General features: G+C 38.3%; 2 protein-coding genes across 2 annotated transcripts; one reads left to right on the top strand and one right to left on the bottom strand.

Moving 5' to 3' along the window:
- Window positions 1–702: 702 nt before the first annotated feature.
- PCOAH_00052690 (Uncharacterized protein) lies at window positions 703–16,761 on the top strand (the record flags this gene model as incomplete). The annotated part of the gene is made up of 1 exon (XM_020062049.1): window positions 703–16,761. The coding sequence occupies one exon, from the start codon at window positions 703–705 to the stop codon at window positions 16,759–16,761; it is 16,059 nt and encodes a 5,352-aa protein (XP_019917870.1).
- An 804-nt stretch (window positions 16,762–17,565) lies between these two features.
- PCOAH_00052680 (Vps16-like protein) lies at window positions 17,566–20,418 on the bottom strand (the record flags this gene model as incomplete). The annotated part of the gene is made up of 1 exon (XM_020062048.1): window positions 17,566–20,418. One exon carries the CDS (start codon window positions 20,416–20,418, stop codon window positions 17,566–17,568), a length of 2,853 nt encoding a protein of 950 aa, XP_019917567.1.
- Between the last annotated feature and the right edge of the window lie 103 nt (window positions 20,419–20,521).

Here is a 20,521-nt window from a genome sequence, read left to right as displayed (position 1 = left end):
TGCCCCACGCGAGTTTGTACACATAACATATTATGTACCTTCTAATTGCGTCATTTCTCCGTCTGAGTGTAAAAGTTAAAAATTTTACATTTCCCGGGGAATACCTGTTCGAAGGCACATACACCCAAGATATACATCATTCCGGTGATGTGTGTTCGGGCACGCCAGGAGTTTGAAAATTGTTTTTAAGTACGAGCACGTACTGCCATGCACATATATGTATGTACTACCTCCTTCCGCGCTGCCCAATACGTTCGTAAGTGTAAAACGAATACGAGCAACTTGGGACGGTAGCGGGGATGCAACAGTTCGTTTGTTAAAAGGGTTTGTGCATGTGTATACTATTTTTTTCTGGTGCACACGTGTGAGTATACTTGGAACGCTTTGCCAAGGACGTAATTTGTACAAGTGACGAAGGCGTTCCACTTCTCCGCCCTGTCCAATACGCATGTACATATCGGTACATTAGCCCTCACCCCAGTTAATGCTTCCGTGTTTGAGCCTTTTCCCGTTGTAAATTATTAAAGGGGGAAGGACACAACGAACTGCTGCGCGAAGAGTGAGCCAGACGGCATCATACGTGAGGAAGTCGTGGCTTACACAAATCTTGCTAACAGTAGCCTCCTCGGCACGGCCACACTGATCGCGAGAGGAGCCACCCCAAATCATGACGCCCGCGTTGCCCCAAAAAATGAGAACAAAATGGAACACAATAACATCGTAAACGAAGTTGTTAAGCTGAAAACGGAGCTGAAAAATGCATTGGTAGAAAATGGAGAGCTGAAGAAGAGGCACCATGAAGACACGGAAAGGATGAACTTAGTATCGCTGAAAAACGCCACTCTGTTGAGTGAGATAGGGAACGAGAAGAAAATGCTGCAATTGGAGTTCAATAACTACAAAGAGGAGTCTGTAAAGGACATAAAGAGGCTACAGGAAGAGCTAGACAAAAACGTAATTATGCTAAATTGTTTGAAGGACGAAATTCTTTTCAAGGAAGAGGAACTGAAAAAGGCGGAAATAATTGAGAAGCTATACAAGGAGGAGAGCCAACTGAATCAGGAAAAAGATAGGAAGATTAAAGATTTGGAAGACATGCTAACACGGAAGGATGTACCTTCAAAGGAAGACCAAACGACTGGTGGGAATCCCGAAGTCGAGCAAAAGAACGAAGAATTGAAGGCGTTAAATAAAAAATATGAACAGCTAAAAAAAACAAACAACGAAATTGAGAGGAAAATATATTTCCTAAAGGAAGAAGTGGATTATTACAAAAACAATGAGAACAGTTTTATAATGCAAAATATTTTTAATGCGGAGAATAATTTAGACGATTCGACGTGCAAAAAGTATCTTTTAAAAATATCAGTCCTGTACAACGCTTTATACAAAATTGTCGTGTATGATCAGAAGAGTCTATACGAAAAAGACAAAATGATTTACTCCCTGGAGAAGGAAAACACCCATTTTTTGAAAAAATTCATTGCAGATGAAATGTACTGTCTTTACCTCAAGGATTGTATCAGTAAAATAAATTTGACTTACCAAATAGATCTGCACAAACAGGAGAAAAAATACATGCTACTGAACTCAGAGTACGATGAGCTATACAATAAGTTTCTTCAGGAAAAGAACGAGAATTGCCTACTCAACGAAAAATATGATAAAATTATTTTCAATCAGAAAAAAGAAATTAATAACTTGAAGAGCCATATATCCGTACAGAATAAGGATAAAGAAATTCTCACCAAGTATATTGACAACTATATCACTTATATAGAAAATTCATATGAGAAGTATTGCCTTCTCAATACAGAGTATAAAAATTTAGAAGAGCTAGTCAAAGACTTGGAGGAAAAAAATAAAAACTTGATGATTCTTGTTAATGGGATAAATGCAGACATGGAAAAGGATCCTTCCAAGGGGACTGAACTGAACAATGAGAATAGAGCAAAACATAAAAGGAACACCATAACGATGGACATTGATCATATGAAGTTAATCAAAAATGATATAAAAGATAAGGACATAAAAATTATAGAACTGGAGAGCAAAAATATGGAACTTGAAAAGACGATTGACAAGCTTAACGAAGAACTGGTCAAGAACAGAAGAACAGAGTACGAGGAAAGCGAGTCCTCCAAAATTAAAGACCTCTGCTTCGATTTGAAGGATATCTGCTCCAAACTGGAATTGGAAGTGAAGGAGAAAAATTACATCATAGAGGAACTCACCGAAAAGTTAACTCAAGCAGAGAAAAAAAGCAAGGATAATCAAGTCATCTTAGAATTGTCCGAATTTAGAATACAAAATTTTAATGATAATATGAAATATTACCAAGAGAAAGTGGCTGAATTGGGTGAAAAACTGCAAAAGAAGGAAGCTGAAGTGGCTATCATTCACGAGTATAATGAACGGTTAAAGGAGGAGAAAGAAAAAATGACCTATGAGCATGTCAAACTGATGGACCGGCTGAACGAACTACAACACGAAAATGATCATCTAAGGAATGAAGTAATCTTCCTAAGGAAGGAAGCATCCTTGAGTAATAATCACCCTGCTGGGAAGGACAAGGCTAACCCAAGTAACAACCGCCTTATCAGTGCAGCCCTAGTGGTGGATGACAACTCCTACGTGAATGAAAAATCCACGACTCACAACGATGAGCGAAGCGATCCGCATTCTGAAAACGAACAGAAGGAAGAATCAAACGGCAGCATGTATAAAGGCATTTTCAAATTTATACAACCTAAGAAGAACACCTATGAGGACAAAGACCAACTAGGGTTAAGAGTAAACAAACTGACCGATGAAAATCTGCTCCTCATTAAGGAGAATGAAGAAATTTTTGATAAACTTCAAACGGTGTCCAGCGAAAATGTCAAATTAAAGAACGATTGTATGTACTTCAAAGCGGATGCAGAAAAGTCGCTCTTCTATCTGGAGTATGAAAAAAAGGAAAAGCTAAAATATAAATTATTGCTGAGGCAGAATAAACGAAAAGGAAAAGAGCTCAAGAGAACATTTAACAAAATGATGGGCACTATGAAGGATCTAGTTATAAGTGTAAAAAGAATTGACAAGGAAAATAAAAAAAATGATATGAACAACTCCTTCTTTATATCCTCTTCGTCTGAAAATAATTCCAATGAAGAACTCCTCTCAGATAACGACAACACAAACACGCAGTTAATGGTGTCTTCTGTGGGGAAGTCTAAAAAGAGTTTCAACAACACCAGTGTCGACGGTAAGCATAGCTTTTACAGCAGATCGACCAAGGTTCCTAAAACCTCAGAAAATGAAAACGTGTGCGGAGAAAGAGAATCCCATGGCAGGAGAACACACCACACACATAAGAACGAGAGAAAATACCCCAAGAGGTATATGAAAATACGAATGCACAGGTTCTCCATTTGCAGCAACTTTAAGATAAACGTGGACAAGTATAAGAAGGCGTGTAAGGAGGCGGAGGACGGCGCCATTTCCTTCCTGAAGGATACTGGCAGTGCCGACCTTCACTCGTTGGCAGTTCAGCCGAGAAACGCCAAAGGGATAGATACGTTTTACTCCATCCCGAACAGCACCGACTCGAAGGTAATAAACGTATCACAGGAGGAGAGAAAGAAAAAGAAGAGAAAGGCGAACAGTTTTTCTATATTTCAGACTTCCAAAATGATCAACGATCTTAACTACATTAGAAGGAAGTATGATTCAAAAGTGAAGGAAACATTAACCATGCAAAAGAAATTGATGGAAAATGAGAAGGAGCTGAATGGCACCAATATAAAGTACGAAAATCTGCTGAACGAACACGATTCTCTCATTTCGCAGATTAAGGAAAGGACGGAAAAGCTAGTCAACATAGAAAAAAATTACAACCTCCTATTTGAAAAATACAGCGAAACACAGGATGAAATGAAGATGCATGAAAAGAAGACGCAGGAAATTTTTAACGAGTGTAACGAGTTAGTAGAATACATGAAAAAGAAGGAAAACAAAATTAAAGAATTCGATGAACACTTAAAAAAAATGGAAATAAAGTACAAGGAGGAGAAGGAAAAAAATGACATCCTCACAAAGGATAATGTCTCTTTGGATAATTTAAATGCCAAGTATAAGGAAGATATCGAACTGTATAGGAAAAAATTGGAGAGCATGCAGACTGAGTTAAAGTTGAGGCTGTCCAAAATTGATGAGTTGGAGTTAATCCAGAAAAACTCCGAAAATGAAATGTTCTACTTAAAGTCAGCCACCTACAAATATGAAATAAATTTGAAGGAGGCCCATGACGAATTGAACAGAATTAATGAAGTCACTGTGAAGCTGCGCAAGGAAATCAGCGAAAAGGAGGTTAATCTAAACCTGTTAAAGGAGCAAATCCTAAACAGGGACTACTTCCTTTACAGTATAAACGAGTCACTAAAAAGGAAGGAATACTTTTACAAAAACGTGAAACAAAGAGTTCAGGGATTCAACAAAACCTTTATAGAATTGTGTGAAAGTTTCGAAATGAGTGAAGTGAACAAGTTCAATGAACTATATGAAGGCTTCGAATATAATGATGCCAGCTATAAGAAGCATATGCTAAATTTTCAGCTGCATCATAGGGATAGATTCGTAGACACCGTGGACGATATCGTCAAAACGGTGGATGCGTTGAGCGAATTTAACCTGAAGTATGAACAAGAGAGAAATGACATGGCTAATCGAATTAAGGACCTGGAGAATAAATTAAAAATGAAGATGAACGAAAATAACGAACTGTATGAACAGTACGAGAGGAACATGAAGAACGTCCTCCTCGAGCGAGACGAACGGGTGGAAGATTGCCTCATCCTCTCAGAAGACGTAAAAAAGAAGAATCAAGAAATACACACTCTTGTCAAAGAGTTGGAAGAGAAAAACGTCGAATATAATGAAGTACATATGAAATGCACCTTCCTCACCAATGAGGTAAAAAATTTAGAAGGCGCCAAAATTCATCTGAAGGAAAAGCTGAGGGAAATCGAATCAGAACAGGAAAAACAAATTGACTTCCTCAAAAAGGAAAATGAATATCTGAAGGAAGATATAGCTAGCATCAATAAGGTTATTCACAATCTGGACGATGAAATTGAAAAGCTAAAAGGAACAGTAGACAGATTGAAACAGGAAAAGTATGCCTATGAAAAGGAGATAGACAAACTGAGGGAACTTCTTGAAGAAGAAAAACGATTTAATGATATTTTGAAAGAAAACGAGCAAAACTTTATTCAAGAAATTAAGGAGGCACACAAGTATGCTATCAACAAGGAGGAAGAAGTCAACCTCCTAAAGTTGAACCACGAATTAGAGAAAAAAAAATACGTCGATGAAATTGATCACTTAAAAAGTAAGAACAAAGAAATACAGGATTCTGTGAAAAACCAACTAAAAATGGTCTCAGATTTAGAGCTGCAAATGCTGGAGTACAAAGTTCTTTTGGATAAAAACACCAGCATGAAAATGCTAGTGCAAGATTTGGAGAATAAAATTGATGAACTGATCAAAGACAATGAAAAATTGTGTATCGATCTGAAGAAGGAAAAACTTATCAATGAGGAGAAGGAAAAAAATATCGTAGCCCTAAGTGAGGACGTCAAAGTGTGCGAAACAAAAATACACGAAAACGAATCGTTGCTCCTCAAACTGAAAGACGAAAAGGAGCAGCTCAATGAAGAAATATTCATCCTTAATGATATTAAAAAGAGCAAAGATTCTATTATAGAAGAACTGGAGAATAATTTGAGAAAAGCTGTTTTCGGCGATGTCAAACTGAACGAAATGGAAAGGTCACAACTGCAACATAAGGTATTCACCGAGGAGGACCTCGGCATTGCCAAAGAGGAGGTGGAAGAGCTAGATTTTAACGACATGGCCAATTCCGCTATGTGCATTTTTAATAATAACGGGAATCTGGGGCCAACCCTGAATAGTAGTCATAGGAATAATGCAGCCAAAATGGTCGAGCTTAAAAAGTATAGCCTCTTCTTGAAGGAAGAAAATGACGCCATGAAACAGGAGCTAAGAAAAATGAAAGACAGGTCCTCAATCGATGAAAGGAAAAACGTAGAGATGCAAAGAATAATCGAAAGGAGAGATGATATTATTAGAAAAATGAACAATGAAATAGTTATCTATAATGACAAAATAAAAAACTTTGAGAAAGACACCAACCAACTTAACTCCGAACTGTACGCAGCGAATGAACTCCTCGCCCTTCGAAGTGATGAGTGTAAGGAGCTAAGCATGGAGCTGTACGAGCTCACCGATGTGAAGAATAAGCTAATGGTTCGAAATGAAGTTCTCCAGAAACAGGTCGATTTCTTCAAACAGGAGGTGGAGGAGAAGGCGGAGCTCCTAAACGACTTGGATATGAAGAAGACAGAAAACGACACCAAGGAGGGCGAGAAAAACGCCATTATTAGTGAATACAACCGGACGTTAAATATGTATTACAAAATATGCTCACGCATTATATATTACAAGAAGTACGTAGAGAAGGAGCTCGGCGGGGAAGGTGAAGGCGACTACGTGGGGATTACCTCTAGTGAGGACGTACAGCATAGCGTAGTACACAGCCCCCACGAGGACGATTCGCCGCTGATTCACTCGCTTCAGAGCGAACTTGCCAACCTGAACCCCTCCGATACGAACGAAATATCCAGTTACATCAGCGAATTTCTCAAGTGCGTGCGGCTCCTCATTTTTAAAAAGAGGGTATTCGAGTCGAAACTGGAAAATGCAGAGAAGAAATACAACGACTTTAAGGAGAAGCTAAAGGAAGACAGAGACCTCATAAGTGATTTGAAACAAAGGCTAAGACAAAATGAGGAACACCACCTGAATATGAGCAGACAGGAGAACCAAGACAGCCGAAAGTATAACCCCCTCTGCGAAGATGCAGATTCCCTCTCCATCAACTATAAGGAGCTCAGCACAGACATAAGAAAAAGCCAAATCAGAAATGATCAAATGGAGAGAAAAAATATGGTCCTCCTAAAATGCGAAAATGAAAAATTGAAAGAAGAAAATAAATATCTAAATCAACAGATAAACAGTTTGATCAACCTGCAGAATAGCATGAACGAAATGAAGAAAAGAAACGAGTATGGAGAAAAGGATGGAATGCAAAATGAGTACATGTTCGTGGCGGAAAATAAGTTCCTCAAATTCGAGGTAGAAACAATAACCAACGAACTAAACATTGTAAAGAACAAAAATGAATATCTGAAAAAGAAGGCGGACAATTATGAAGACATAATTGATAGTTTGCAAAAAGAAATCATACACATTTTGGATAAGCAGAAGGAGTGCGATGAGGAGTATTACAAAATGGAAACCGAGTTGGATAAAAAGAATGAACACATTGAAGGTTTGATGCAGAAGAGGAAAGAGGACCAACAACAAATGGAATTGGAGTACTCGAAGAGCCTAAAATTGGAGAAGGAATTTCTCGCCTTCACAGATGACTTATTCAAGAAGGAATGCAAACTGAAGGAGTTGGAAGAAACGGTGAAGAATCTAAACGACGATATTAAGGCACACATTGTAGAAAAGGAGGAGTTAAAAAATATTGTAGAAAATTTGAAAACAAAATATGGAACATTTCAAGATAAGTATAACGACCTTTATAACATCTTTGAGAAGGAGAAGCAGGGGAAATTCGACATGGAGAAAAAGCAAGATAGTGCACTACTAACAAAACTGAAAAATTATGATGACATTATCTCGGAACTTCTAAAGGAGAAGGAAAATTTACTAAACAAGTATGAAGAATTAAAGAGAGTGCATGATGAGAAGATTAAGGTAGAATCCCTTCTGCACAAAGAAATCAATGAACTCAGAAAGGGTAACGAAAAATTGAGTGAACAGAATAATTCGTTGGTCGAAAATGTTAACCAGTTGATTAAACAGAATGAGCAGTACAACATCAAGTTAGTAGATTTAGATAAGGAGAAATTTGACCTCTACATGAAATATCTTAAAGTGTCTGAGGAGTTGAACAACGTTTCTGCGTCCCCTCTCCGTTCGAATCACAGCGGAGTGGATAAAAATTTCGTGGAAAGTGGAATTTCCAATTCTCCCTTGTCTAGAGGGAACAGCCCCGTAGGTGAATCGCATGGAAAGAAATCCAAAAAGGGCATCTTTAACGAGTATGATCACACGAAGGGCCAGGACACGGAGCGACAAGACACAGATCGCTTAAGTCAGGCGGGGGAACACCCTCAAAATGAAATCATAAATAATCGGTATAAGGAAATCACCCACTTGGAAGCAGAAAACCGTGCCCTTAAGGAAAAGATTAATGAATTGGAGCAACTGAACGGAGACATATTTAGCGACAATAAGGTATTAATACAAATGATTGCCGAGGCAGACAAACGGGGAAGCGACCTAAAAATTGCAGACATAAAAAGTTTGAGGAACTACGAAATTTTGATGAAAGAAAACAAACATGAAAAGGAAGAAAACGAACACTTGAAAATGGAGATATATAATTTGAAGAACAAAATCGATCAGTATAGTATTATGCTTAATAAAAGGAGCCAATATGAGGAAACAAACAAGAGGGCCAAGAATTACCTCTACTACTTAAATGATAAAATCAAAGGGTTTATAGAAATCTTCAGCGAAAAGAACTTCAATTATGAATACTTCAAATCGGAACTGAAAAAAATTAAGTCCACCAATTTAATGATTATTGAAGAAAATTTCGAAAATTTCAAGGATGGTGGCTACTCCAGAATAAGTACCCCAAGTAAGCACTCCCTGGAGGAAGACAACAAAAGTGTCAGCTCCAAAATAATTGTCAACTTTTTCACTGCATACAATGATACGAGTAAAACCAACCAAGACGATATCATCATTAACAGATTTGAACTGAAAAAATTCTACAAATGTATCATAAAATTGAAGGAGGATTATCACAAGAAATGCCTCCTGGCGGATAACCAAAAGAACCTCATTGAGGAATTGAACAAGGAGATCTTTAACTACTCCACGCAGAATACGAACCTCCAAAAGGATGAACTTGAACTGAAGAAAAAACTAACCCAACTGATGAATGAAAATGCAGCCAACGTTGAAAAGTTTTCCAAACTGAATGGTAATTTGATCAGCAGACTTAACGATGAAATCTCTAAGAACGAAAAGTTGATATCCGATCTGAATACACAGAATGAGATAAACAAAAACCATCAGGAGAACCAAAAGAGGATAGAAAAGGCGCTAAATTTTAAACCTTTCACGAGTGATGATTTGTCCAAACAGGATGAAGACAGCACGGAAAGAAATTTACAAAAGATTCATATCCTACTGGACGAATATGAAGAACTGGTGAGGAACAATTCCAAGTTGCTAACAACCAGTGATAAAGTGGCTGCGGAAAATGACACCCTCAAAGAAGTCATTACCAAAATGGACAAAGAAATTAACGACCTGACGATGGAGCTGAAAGAGAAGAAAGAACAGCACAGTCAGGAAAAGTACAAAAATGAGCAACTCGCACGTCGAGGTGCACACAAATTGGACCATGAACAGGGGGAACATGGTAGGGATACGCCCCAAAGTAATGGAGAAGTCATACAAGAATATGAAGCAATTCTTCTCGCCATTGAGAAGAAAAACTCCGAGTTGGAGAACCATTGTGAGAGTTATCAGAAACGTAATGACGAACTCAGCGACAAGTACGACGCTTTGCTTAAGGAGTACAACGAGCTGAAGCGTTTTGTGAAAGAAAAGAAAATTGAATTCAAATTAGCAGGGAAGAGAAGCCAAAATGATTATGACGATGGGGATGTTTCCAAAAGTCAGGCCAGAGGCTCAGAAAAAACCACCTTAAAGGAGAGACAATCGCCCAGTGGGTTCCTCACAGCAGATGAATTGGTAACCCTCAGCAAGCACGTAAAGGCCGTTGAGACGCTAAATAGGGATTTTCTAAAAAATGAGGAACTGGAAGAATTCATAATTTTAATCAAACGAGACATTGACAAAATTTTGAGAGAGGAGTGCGGGCATCGGGGCGATATGAATGGCGAACAAGGGGCAGACCTTATCAACGGACTTCTTACCCAATTGAGCGAAAAAGAAAAGGAGGTAAATAATTACAAAGACGAGATGTACAGCCTGCAGATGCGACTAAATAACAAGGAGGAAATAATTAACAATTTGAAGTATGCCTACGAAAATGAGCTGAAGAGAAAAACGGAGTTGACCAAAACGCTGGAGGAGAAGGTGCATGAAAGTGGCCTCACCAACCAAGCAGACATACAAAACGAAGAAATGTTTTTGAAAATCCAAAACGGATATGAAGAACTGCTGAACGAGTATAACCTCTCCCTAAATACGCTTGAAGAAACGAAGGAAAAGCTAGAACTGCTAAGGAGCGAAAAAGACAAAATGGAAAAGTTAAAAGAATTAGAAATGAACGATAAAGAATTTATTATCAAAAAGTTAGAACTAATAAACACCCAACTTAAGGATAAGGCAGAGGAGGTAAAAAAATCCCTAAGTCAGGAACTTGAAAAGAAGGAAAACATAATAAAGGATAAGGTAGACATGCTTGACGAGTTGAAGAATCAAGTCGATTTTTTAAAAAATGAAAAAAGCAAAAATGGAAAGTACACCTCAGAGCTAGAATTGCAGCTAGCCAATTTGAACAACGAAATGAACACACTGAATAATCTCCTTAAGGACTCTAAGGAAGAAATCAACTTGATAAATTGCGCCTTGGAAGAAAAAGAAAATGAAATTACCGACTTGAGGAGCAAATTAGAGGATTACATAAACCAAACGGATGACACCACAATGCAGAATGAACCCCCACAAATAAGGAGCAAGCGTAATAGTAGCGTGTCAGAGAAGAGACGACAAAGCTTCCCAGGAAGCAGTGAACAAATGATGGAGAACGAAATTATTAATGAGTTGAAGAGGAAAAGCCAAATACAGACTAATCAGCATTATCAAAAATTGAACGAACTACGGATTGATCTGAAGAACTCCTTCGCAAGTTACAATAAACTCAAATTCGACAGTGAAAAAAAAATTGAAGATTACGAAGAAGAAGCAAATAACTTAAAATGCTACATAAAAAAAATTGAAGAGGAAAATGAAAAAAAAGATAAGAAATATGCTCTAATCGAAATTGCAATCAAAGAAATGGATAAAGACTTGATCATCCTGAAAGCACAACTAGAAGAAAAGAGTCTCTACATTATAGATCTTGAGAAGAACATACAACGGTATGAGACGGATATGCAGTTCCTCGGTGAAGACGCGAAAGTAGTGCACCACGTAATTATGACATACGTCGAATCGGATGGAAATGACATTCACCAATTGGCGAGCGAACTCAGCACCAAGACGAAGACGAACCATTTCGTTTTTCTAAAAGACGTCATGGTGAAGTTTTATCAAAAATTTATTAACACGTCGATGAAGCGAAAAGAACGCCGTAGTGACAGTCATGATGGGGATGCCGTTTTGGAGAAGGAAATCCTAACCTTGGAAGAGAAGCTGAGTAAAATTCTTTTCGAAAAAAATGGGTTAGAAAATGAAGTACGGTTGGTTAAGCAAGAGCTAGACACGTTGCACGAGAAGAGGAGTGCCTGTGCAAAGGAGCTGAACGGGCTGATGAATGAACTGGACAAGCGGCATGATGAGCTGAGCCAGGCCAAGCATAGAATGGAAGAAATAGAGAGGAGGGAAAAAAACCTACATGATAAGGAAAGCGAGCATATCAGAAATGGAGAAGAAATGATGAAGCGAATGAACGAACTATCCATTAAGGAAAACGAAATAATCAAGCAAACGAAAGAGCTAACCACCCGCGTGGAAGAACTAAACAACGAGAAGATACACATGGAAGAGCTGAAAAACGACCTGATGATCAAGTTCGAAAAGCTGTACAACGCGCAAAACGACATAAAAATTAAGGAAACAAAATTAAAAAAAATATACGAGAAATTGAAAAACCACAACATTGTAGAATTACTAGACATTAACAACAATGATAGTTTTTTAAACACATCCTCGACAAACAATTTGAACAACTCTACGTCGCTAAAGAGAATAATTGAAATGGATAATCTGGACAATGAAAATGGAAGCCTAAATTTGGACTCACTCGAGTATACCACCTACTTCAAGGAGTTTAAAAAAAGAATCAAACATTTGAAAAACGATTTAATGAATAGGGAGAAAGACATGGAGATATACAAAAAAACGCTCGAAATTGAGAAAAAAGAAAAAGAAATTTACAAAATTGAGTTGGAAAAATTAAAGGAACTTGTGCAGGTAGAACAAATGAATAGAAGAAATCTGGACGAGGAGTTGGAGAAATATAAAAATGATGACTCCCATTTTTTGAAGTCCCTAAAAGAATCGGAGGAACAACTCAATGAAAAAAATAACACAATTTTAGAACTGCAACAGAAGCTCATTGAAACGTCCTACGAAATGAGCTTGATGGATAATAAGACCAATATTCTACAAGAAAAAAACAACGAAAGTGAAAAGAAAATAGAGCAACTTAACGATATCATCTCCAACTACGAGAAGGAAATTAACGAACTGAATAAGGAAAAGCTAAACATTACCAGAAAGTCGATCGAAAAAATTATAGATGACGGGGAAGACATCAAAAAGTTGAAAGACAATTTGGAGGATGCACATCAGGTAATGCTGCAGCTGAAGGAGAAAAATGAGCACCTGCACAACGTTAATACTGAACTGCAACAGGCCAATAGGGACATGCGAGCAGACATTGATATACTGCTATCTAATATTGAGGACATAAACGAGGAAAATAAAGTCAGCGAGCAGAAACTCAAACAGGGTGAAGACAGGTACGCTGAGCTTAAACGGGCTTACCAAGAAAAGGTACAGGAGGGCGAACAGATGTACCACATGTTGTCCTCCAAGGCGAAGAGGAAGTTGCACTTTGGAGGGCAAGCGGCGGACCACGAGGAAGGCAACCAAAGGGGAAGTCAAATAGGTGGAGAAATAAATGGGGAATTATTCCCCCAAGAACGCCACTCACTGGACCAGTCCCCAGATCAACCACGGAACCACGTTGCAACCCCCGAGTTGGAAGAAAAACACCTGCATGCACTGAACGAAAAGAACGCAATTATCCAATCGTTGAAGGATAAACTGGCTCACTACACCGTGGAAAATGGCAAAAAAGAAGAAGTCATAAAAGAGTACAAATCTCTGATAGACGAAATTTCAAGCAAAGTGCACATATTTGAAGACAACCTGCAGTTCCTTGTTAGATTGAACGAGTTTGTACATGAGAACAACTACTCATACGAGCAGGTGCTAGTCATTCTAGAAGAATCTATGTTGTACAGAAAAATATTAAATAAGGTACTGCTGGAAAATCAATTTTACAGACAAATTTCTCAAATTAAGGAATACCTCTTTGATGTAATAAAAAAGAACACGTCGAACACAAGGGGAACGCTAAAATTGAGTCTTCTGGAGAGGAGGAACTCGAAGAAGGAGAGCGGCTTGAGCAATTCAAACAATGGTGCATACATGAGCGAGAATATTCACTCCTCACACGAGAATGATTCCCTCGTGGATAACGTGGAGTACATCCTAAGAGCAGTCGATAGTGACTTTACCAATTTCGAAAATGTGTGTGACGATATTTGCCATTTGCTGAAAAAGGAAGAGTGGCAAAGTTTGTGTAAAAAAATAAACATCCTCGAGTTCAGCTTTAACAATGTGGTTAACAATATTACCAAGGAAATTGAAAAGGTTAGCAAGAAGTTCAACGAGAAGGGAGAATTGAGGAAGAGCCTCAAAGTGATGAAGAAGAAGTTTAATTCGCTGTCCAACGATTTTCTAAAAAGTGTAAAAGAGATGGACAATCTGAACATGCTCCTTTCGAAGGAGTCCGAAAAGAACCAATTGCTGCAGACACAGAACGATGAACTGAAGCAGCTGTACGATAAGTTAAATGACGACTACAACGATAAATTGGTATTTATCCAGGAGCAGGAGTATGAAGTGAAGAACTTGAGAGAGCAACTAATGGAAAAGAATGAACATAGTACAAAAGCAAAACAAATGAACGAGTTCCTCAAAACGGACTTGAGTTATCTAAATACGTCCCTTGATCAGGCGGCCCAAAACTTAAACGAACTGAACAATGAAAATGTGAAAAACAAAAGGAGGGTAATCGAACTGACGGAGGAAAATACCTACTTGAAGAACCAAGTGGAGGATAAATCACACGTTATAGAGCACTTGGAAATTGATCTGGAGTCGAAGAATCATGTGATCAATGAGTTGAAGGAGTTCAACGAAATGCTCATTAAAAAAGTTGAGGGGGGCAACTCCAATAAGGAGGATGGCCGCCCCGATGATGCCCGAAATAGAGACAGCCGCCACGAGACTTCCAGCAGCGCAAAAATCACAAACAACAGTGGCAGGAACAAGGATGCACATGCGAGCGAGTCCTACGAGGAAATAAATAAAAAGGAGCTACTCATCATAATTAGCAAATTAGAGAATGATAATAACATACTGAATGAAGAGTTAGAAATTTTTAAAAATAATTTTAACGCATTGAAGGAGAAGAAGGAACAGTTGGAGGACGTCATTAACAGCAACGACTTGGCCTTGAACAGGAGGGAAATAGAACTTAACGATGCTATTATTGAAAAGGAGAAAATGCTGGAAGAAACCGGCAGGTACAAAACAAAGTGCATACAAATTATAGACATATGCTTTAATAAAGATTTCAATATAGTAGACATAAGGGAGAAAATTGTAGCCATCTTCGAAAATGAAGATGAAGAGATTGAAGAAATTATCAACTGCCATAAGAGGCTGCTCTACCACAATGACAGTACCCACCGAGGGACCCAACCGGGGAATGCGAACAAAAGGAGCAGCACGAAATGTGGCGACAAATCGACAGAACTGCAAGATGAAGACAGAATAACAATAATCGAACAGGAGAAAATCCTACATATTGAAGAAATGAGCAAAAAAAATGAAGAGCTAATAAAAAAAAATGAGGAAATTTGGAAAATGAACAAATACATTGAAGACTTAAACAAAGAAATTACCAACAAGAATTATATCATCATTAAGCATCAGCAAGATGTGGAGGATAAAAATGACATGCTGGAACAGAACCAACAGTATATTCAATTTTTGAAGGATCAAATAAAATTGCTATGCAATAATATTGATGAAAATAACTTGTTCGATATTAATAACGTGAATTTGTCACCCACGCTTAGGAGCTTCATAAAGAGGAAGAGCCTCAACGCGAGATTATCCTCTATTGACCGTTCGGAGAAGAAGGGAGGAAGCTTCCGCGAAGTGGGGAACAACAGTCGCTCGAACGAGGAGGCCTTCAAACAAAGTGACAACTTCGACCTAAGCAGGAAGAAGCGTCTGTCTGAATTGAACAGCCAGGAAATGTACAACTTCTACGATGAAAACGAAGTCAAGCTGGAGGAAATGAATTTAAAAATGGATGAACTGACTGACAAGTTGAAAGTTGCTGAAGACCAGGTGGAACTGCTAAAGGGGGAAAACAACGAATTGGTGGAGAAGTGTGAATTTTTAAAGAAGGAACTAAAATACACACAAGGCACAAAACGTAATTTAATGCTCTGCGAAAGTAGGCTAAACATACTAGAAAAAGAACTGCAGGAGAAACAAAAAAAACTGGATGCACAAAACAAGACCGTAAATGAATGCGTCGATATGTACGTGGAGGAGAATTCCGAAAATTTCAACAAAATTTTGGAACTCAAAAAGGACAATGAAAAGTACAAAATCGAAGTTAATATTCTCAATGAAGAAATAGCCAAACTGAAAAGCCAAGTCAGTACCTACAAAAATGACATCAAAAATATAAGCTCCACTTTAGATTTTTACAAATCCACACACGACGAATTAGTAAATGAATTCAGCAAGGAAGAAACCACAAATGTGTACTACAAAAAGTTATGCGAATTCTTAAAAAAGGAAAATGAACATGTGAAGGAAAATTTGCAAACGGAGGAAGAAAACAAAGAACAACTCATAACAAGTATGAACGAAATACGGGAACAGCTAAACAACTGCATAAAAGAGAACTACGAAATTACGCTGGACTTGGAGTTCCTACAAATGCAAAATGGAATACTAAAGGATAGCTGCAGGTATTACAAAGAAAGGGAAGACCTTTTCATAAGTAACTTAAATGACAAGGACACCAATTTGAACATGGTGGAAAATTTTAAAGAAGAAAATTTAAAAGAATTTATCAAAAAGCTGAAAGACGAAATACACAATTTGGAGGACGACATTTCGGAGAAAACGAAAACCATTATTTCGTTGAAGTACCAAATCAAGGAACACCATTTTGAAAGCATCTCAAAAAGTGGAGCTCAACTTGAGCATAAAAATAATGTCCAAGAAATTGTAAACTTGAATAATATGGCTTATGTCCAAAGTAGTTTATTTATTTATATTAATTTATTCAAAAGTATTCTTTTCATTATAAGTGAAATTCTGTTCTTCGCCGACCCTACGAATAGCCTCTATGTGGAAATTTTGACTCTTTTAAAGTTAAGGGTGGGAAAGCAAGACGGACATGTAGAGTTGGATAACATGATTGGACATTTTAACCTTTCCAAAATGGACTGTGAACATATTTTTCAGTCCGTCCTTAAGTCGAAGAGCATCCTCAGGGAAAAACTTCAGCTTCTCCAGTTAAAAATTTGTTAATTTTTTCTTTTTTTCGTGTCTGCGCGATTCGCGTGGGAGACGCGGTGCAGCGGGGGAGTGTGCCTGTCCATTGGTCGACTTACTGTCAGTTCGTTTAGCATCACGAATGCCAGTATGCTTGCCCCCGCTGCCCGCATTTGTGCACTGTCAAAAATAGTTTGAAGTATGAGAAATTTTGAAGCCTCCAACTTTTGGAGCATTCCGGGTTGGGCCTACCGCTCCATGAGCCCCTGTCGCCCTTTTAAAAACGCCAATTGTTGCATGCATACCCTTTTATTGTCTGTGCGTGCAACATTTTATTGTGTGTGCCCATATCATTTTGTCTGTCCACACTGCCCATTTCCGCACCTATGCTACTCATTTGTACGATAGCGGTGCGTTCATCCAACTAGCAACACTAGATGTTTTTTTTTTCAGTTAAGAAACTAACTTGTCAAAGCGATTTGGTCGAAATGGATTCGTCCCACGGGTTGTGCCGTGCAGCTCTTTGCTGCTCCTTTCGTGAATAACACGTGATAAGGGAGCGCAGAGAACCACCAAATGGGTAGAGGCACCTTTTAAAAAGAGTTAAATTTGGAAAACATAAAAATTAGCTTCTTCAGCGCGCACAAAAAAAAAAAAAAAAGAGAGCGCAAATGTAGATGTGTTCATGTAGGTACACAACACAAATATGTGTTCTAAACGGCGTGGACTATTTTCCAGGTAGCAGAGCGGGCAAGGAACTTCCCCTCTAAGTTGTTAATTTTTCTGTTGCTCGGCATGTCCACACTACCAAGCGGCAAAGCGGTAACCCCCCCCTCTGCTCTAGCGTATGTTCGATATAGCGTCCGAAATGGTTTGGAGGAGCGAGCTTGTGGTCATTTTCTGCGCCTTGATTTCTTCCAGCACGCTGTCGGCCTCGTTCTGCATATTCAGCTTGGTGAACCACTTGTGTTGCAAATTTAAGTCCTTAATTTTTTGTATTAGTTTGATGGTTAGGGGAAGGGAGCCATACTCATGAGCACATTCGATGAAGTAATCCATTCCTATTGGTGAAACTCGATAGTTGGCAAAATTGTACAGTTCATCAAAATATTTATTTTTAGCAAGTGCATGTATTTTGCATCTCCAAAATTTCGGTTCGGAAATTTTAAATTTTTTAAAAATATGATCTGCGTCTAAGAACTCCCCAACTGATAAGGTATACTCTACTGTACTCATCAGAGATAATCCTTGGATTTTATGTGGGTACCCTATGACGGATTTTTTATTATATTTTATTTCTAGTTCTTTTTGATAGTTCAATAAGTCGATATTATTCATCAAGGATTTGTGGACAAATTTCATGTGGCTATTCATTTGGTCGGTGGTTAGAAATCCAGCTGCGTATGCCAGCCAGGTTTTCTTTTGATCTAAATTCTTTTTCGAAAGGGCCAAATCTAAGGTTACAAAGGCGGCCTTTGAATGTTGCCCACTCTTTTCGTAATATTCCTTCAACAAATTGTACTGTTTGGTTCTTTTGCAATAAGTGTAGAAGCAATTGGCTGCCTGAGCATTTTTGTTAAAAACATCAATGAGGGTGGACAACTCCCTTTCTCCATTGGCATTAACCTTTTCTTGATTTAAAATATTTACAATACACATGTAGACAAGTTCGATGTTCTTAGAAAGGATGGCCTTTTCCATGGCTAATCCGTAATTGGCTAGTTTAAGCAGCATGTCTATTTGTTTCTTCTTATTCTCTTCATACTGAATGATGATGGTGGCTAACTGCGGGCGCAAACATTTCGCAGCAACGAACGCAATGTACGAATAATCCATATTTTTCTTGTTCCCAATTTTGTCTGTTATCGCTGCACAGAGCTGTTCATCTGTCAGTTCGATCGATTTCTCGATTTTTTCCTTACACCATTCAATCAGTATTCTGTCCGTTTTAATTCCTGCATATTCACAAATGCGGTATGCCAAAAGGTACTCCTTCCTTTTAGCAATATACTTCACAAAGGTGGGAATACTTATGTTTTGTAACTCCGATGCCGTGAGGAAAATATCCAACGGGGGTCTTCGCACATTCATACAAATGCGTAAGTATAAACAAGTTAATAAAAATTTCTTGCAATCATAATTGGATTTCATAAAATTCTTCCCAAAGAGAGACGTCTGTAGGAGGAGATTAATAACGCTTTCGCTATATTCATGTGTAGCTGCATTTAAGCATTCGTCAATGGCTACATGTAGGTTGTTATTAAAGGCTCGTATCTCATCATCCAAACAGATGTTCCCATTTTTGTATTTTTCGTATGAATAAAAAAGCATTGCAGATGGTGTGCAGCTACCAATGCTGAAAATGTTGAATGTGGATTTTCTAATTCGGCTAATGTATTCACAATTTTCTTTGCTTATAATTTTTACTCCATAAATATCACCTATAAGGAATAAATCGCTTCTGTACTGGTAGGGGATCCATTGATTTTTTGGTCCCCCAATGAACAGCATGTGTTGTATATAATTCGATGGCGTTATCATTGGCGTGTACACTGCCAGGCAGTCATCGCCACACCAGACGATCTGCTTGATACTTTTTTTTCCATCCAAAACGGTTTCCTCTATGCATTTATTTAAATTCTTTGTTAAAAATATTTTGATGACGCCGCTATCTGAGAGGAAGGCCAAAATGGTGCCCGACTTGGACACACACATATTAACATAGGGGGATATACTATCTGTTTCGTAATATTTAAAGCGATGCTTATTCATTAGGACAAACCCACCGTTGCATAGGGCAATTAACAGGTGTATGTTCAACTCCTTTTCCTCTTTCTTTGAAGTAGCATTATTCTTTGATGCGCTTTTTGTGTCTTCCTTTTTGTTCAAATCGTACGCAGATATTTTCATGATAGTTCTTTTTCCCTTTTTCTGCCCCCCCTTTTTGGAGGACACCTCGAGGTTATCACTACAGCCGTAGTCATCATTATAGTTATCACTGCTTTCCGTGAGGGTATTATTTTTTGGCTTCCCCCCCTCACTCTCATTATCCTTCTTACTGTCAAACGGGTTGGTAATATAATTTTTAATATTCAGTCTGAGCAGTTCGTTATTGGGCCTGCTATCAAAGTAGTTGTGTTCGATGTTGAGCTCTTCCTTCAGGTGCTCCTCCTCCAAGGAGCACACGCAATTGGGTTTCCCCTTCAAGTCCACCGAAGGGTATTTAACACAGTTATTTCCATTGAAGTAGTAATTAACAAAAACATTCAATCGCTCCGTGATTATAATTATTCCTTCCTCACAGATCGATCCGTACAAAATACCCTCATTTTTTATATTCTCATCGAGGGAAAAAACAAAAATTTTTTCACAAAAACAGGAGTATACCCTCACGATGTTATCTTTAAATAGAAAAACCAGGTCATTGTTTTTGTTCCAACCAAAGCAGATTAGCCCATCTGAATTTAATTTGCAGCTGGATATTAGCCTTCCAATGTTGGTGTAGATTTTTAAATTATCTTCCTTTTTGTAAACGTCGAACTTGTCTTTGTTCCGCAAAACGGCAATTAACCCGAGGTGCCCTGAACAGGCTACACCATCCTGCAGCACATCTTCTCCACTCCATAGCATGCTACTCAGCTTCTGCTTCCCATAGTGGGTATTGTCAATGGTGTTCCACTCATTCGTGTTCATCGTTTGCGTGGTGAAAGTGAATGGATGGGGGTTAAAAAGGAAGGATATTATCCTTTCGGCGATACCTCCGCTAATTTATCTGGTCAATTGGTTTACCCTTCTC

The sequence above is a fragment of the Plasmodium coatneyi genome, chromosome 14 (genome assembly GCF_001680005.1).
Source record: "Plasmodium coatneyi strain Hackeri chromosome 14, complete sequence".
In the NCBI taxonomy this organism is placed as follows: domain Eukaryota; phylum Apicomplexa; class Aconoidasida; order Haemosporida; family Plasmodiidae; genus Plasmodium; species Plasmodium coatneyi.
The sequence above is the reverse complement of the archived record's forward strand: the minus strand, read 5'-3'. Positions and strand labels throughout refer to the sequence as shown.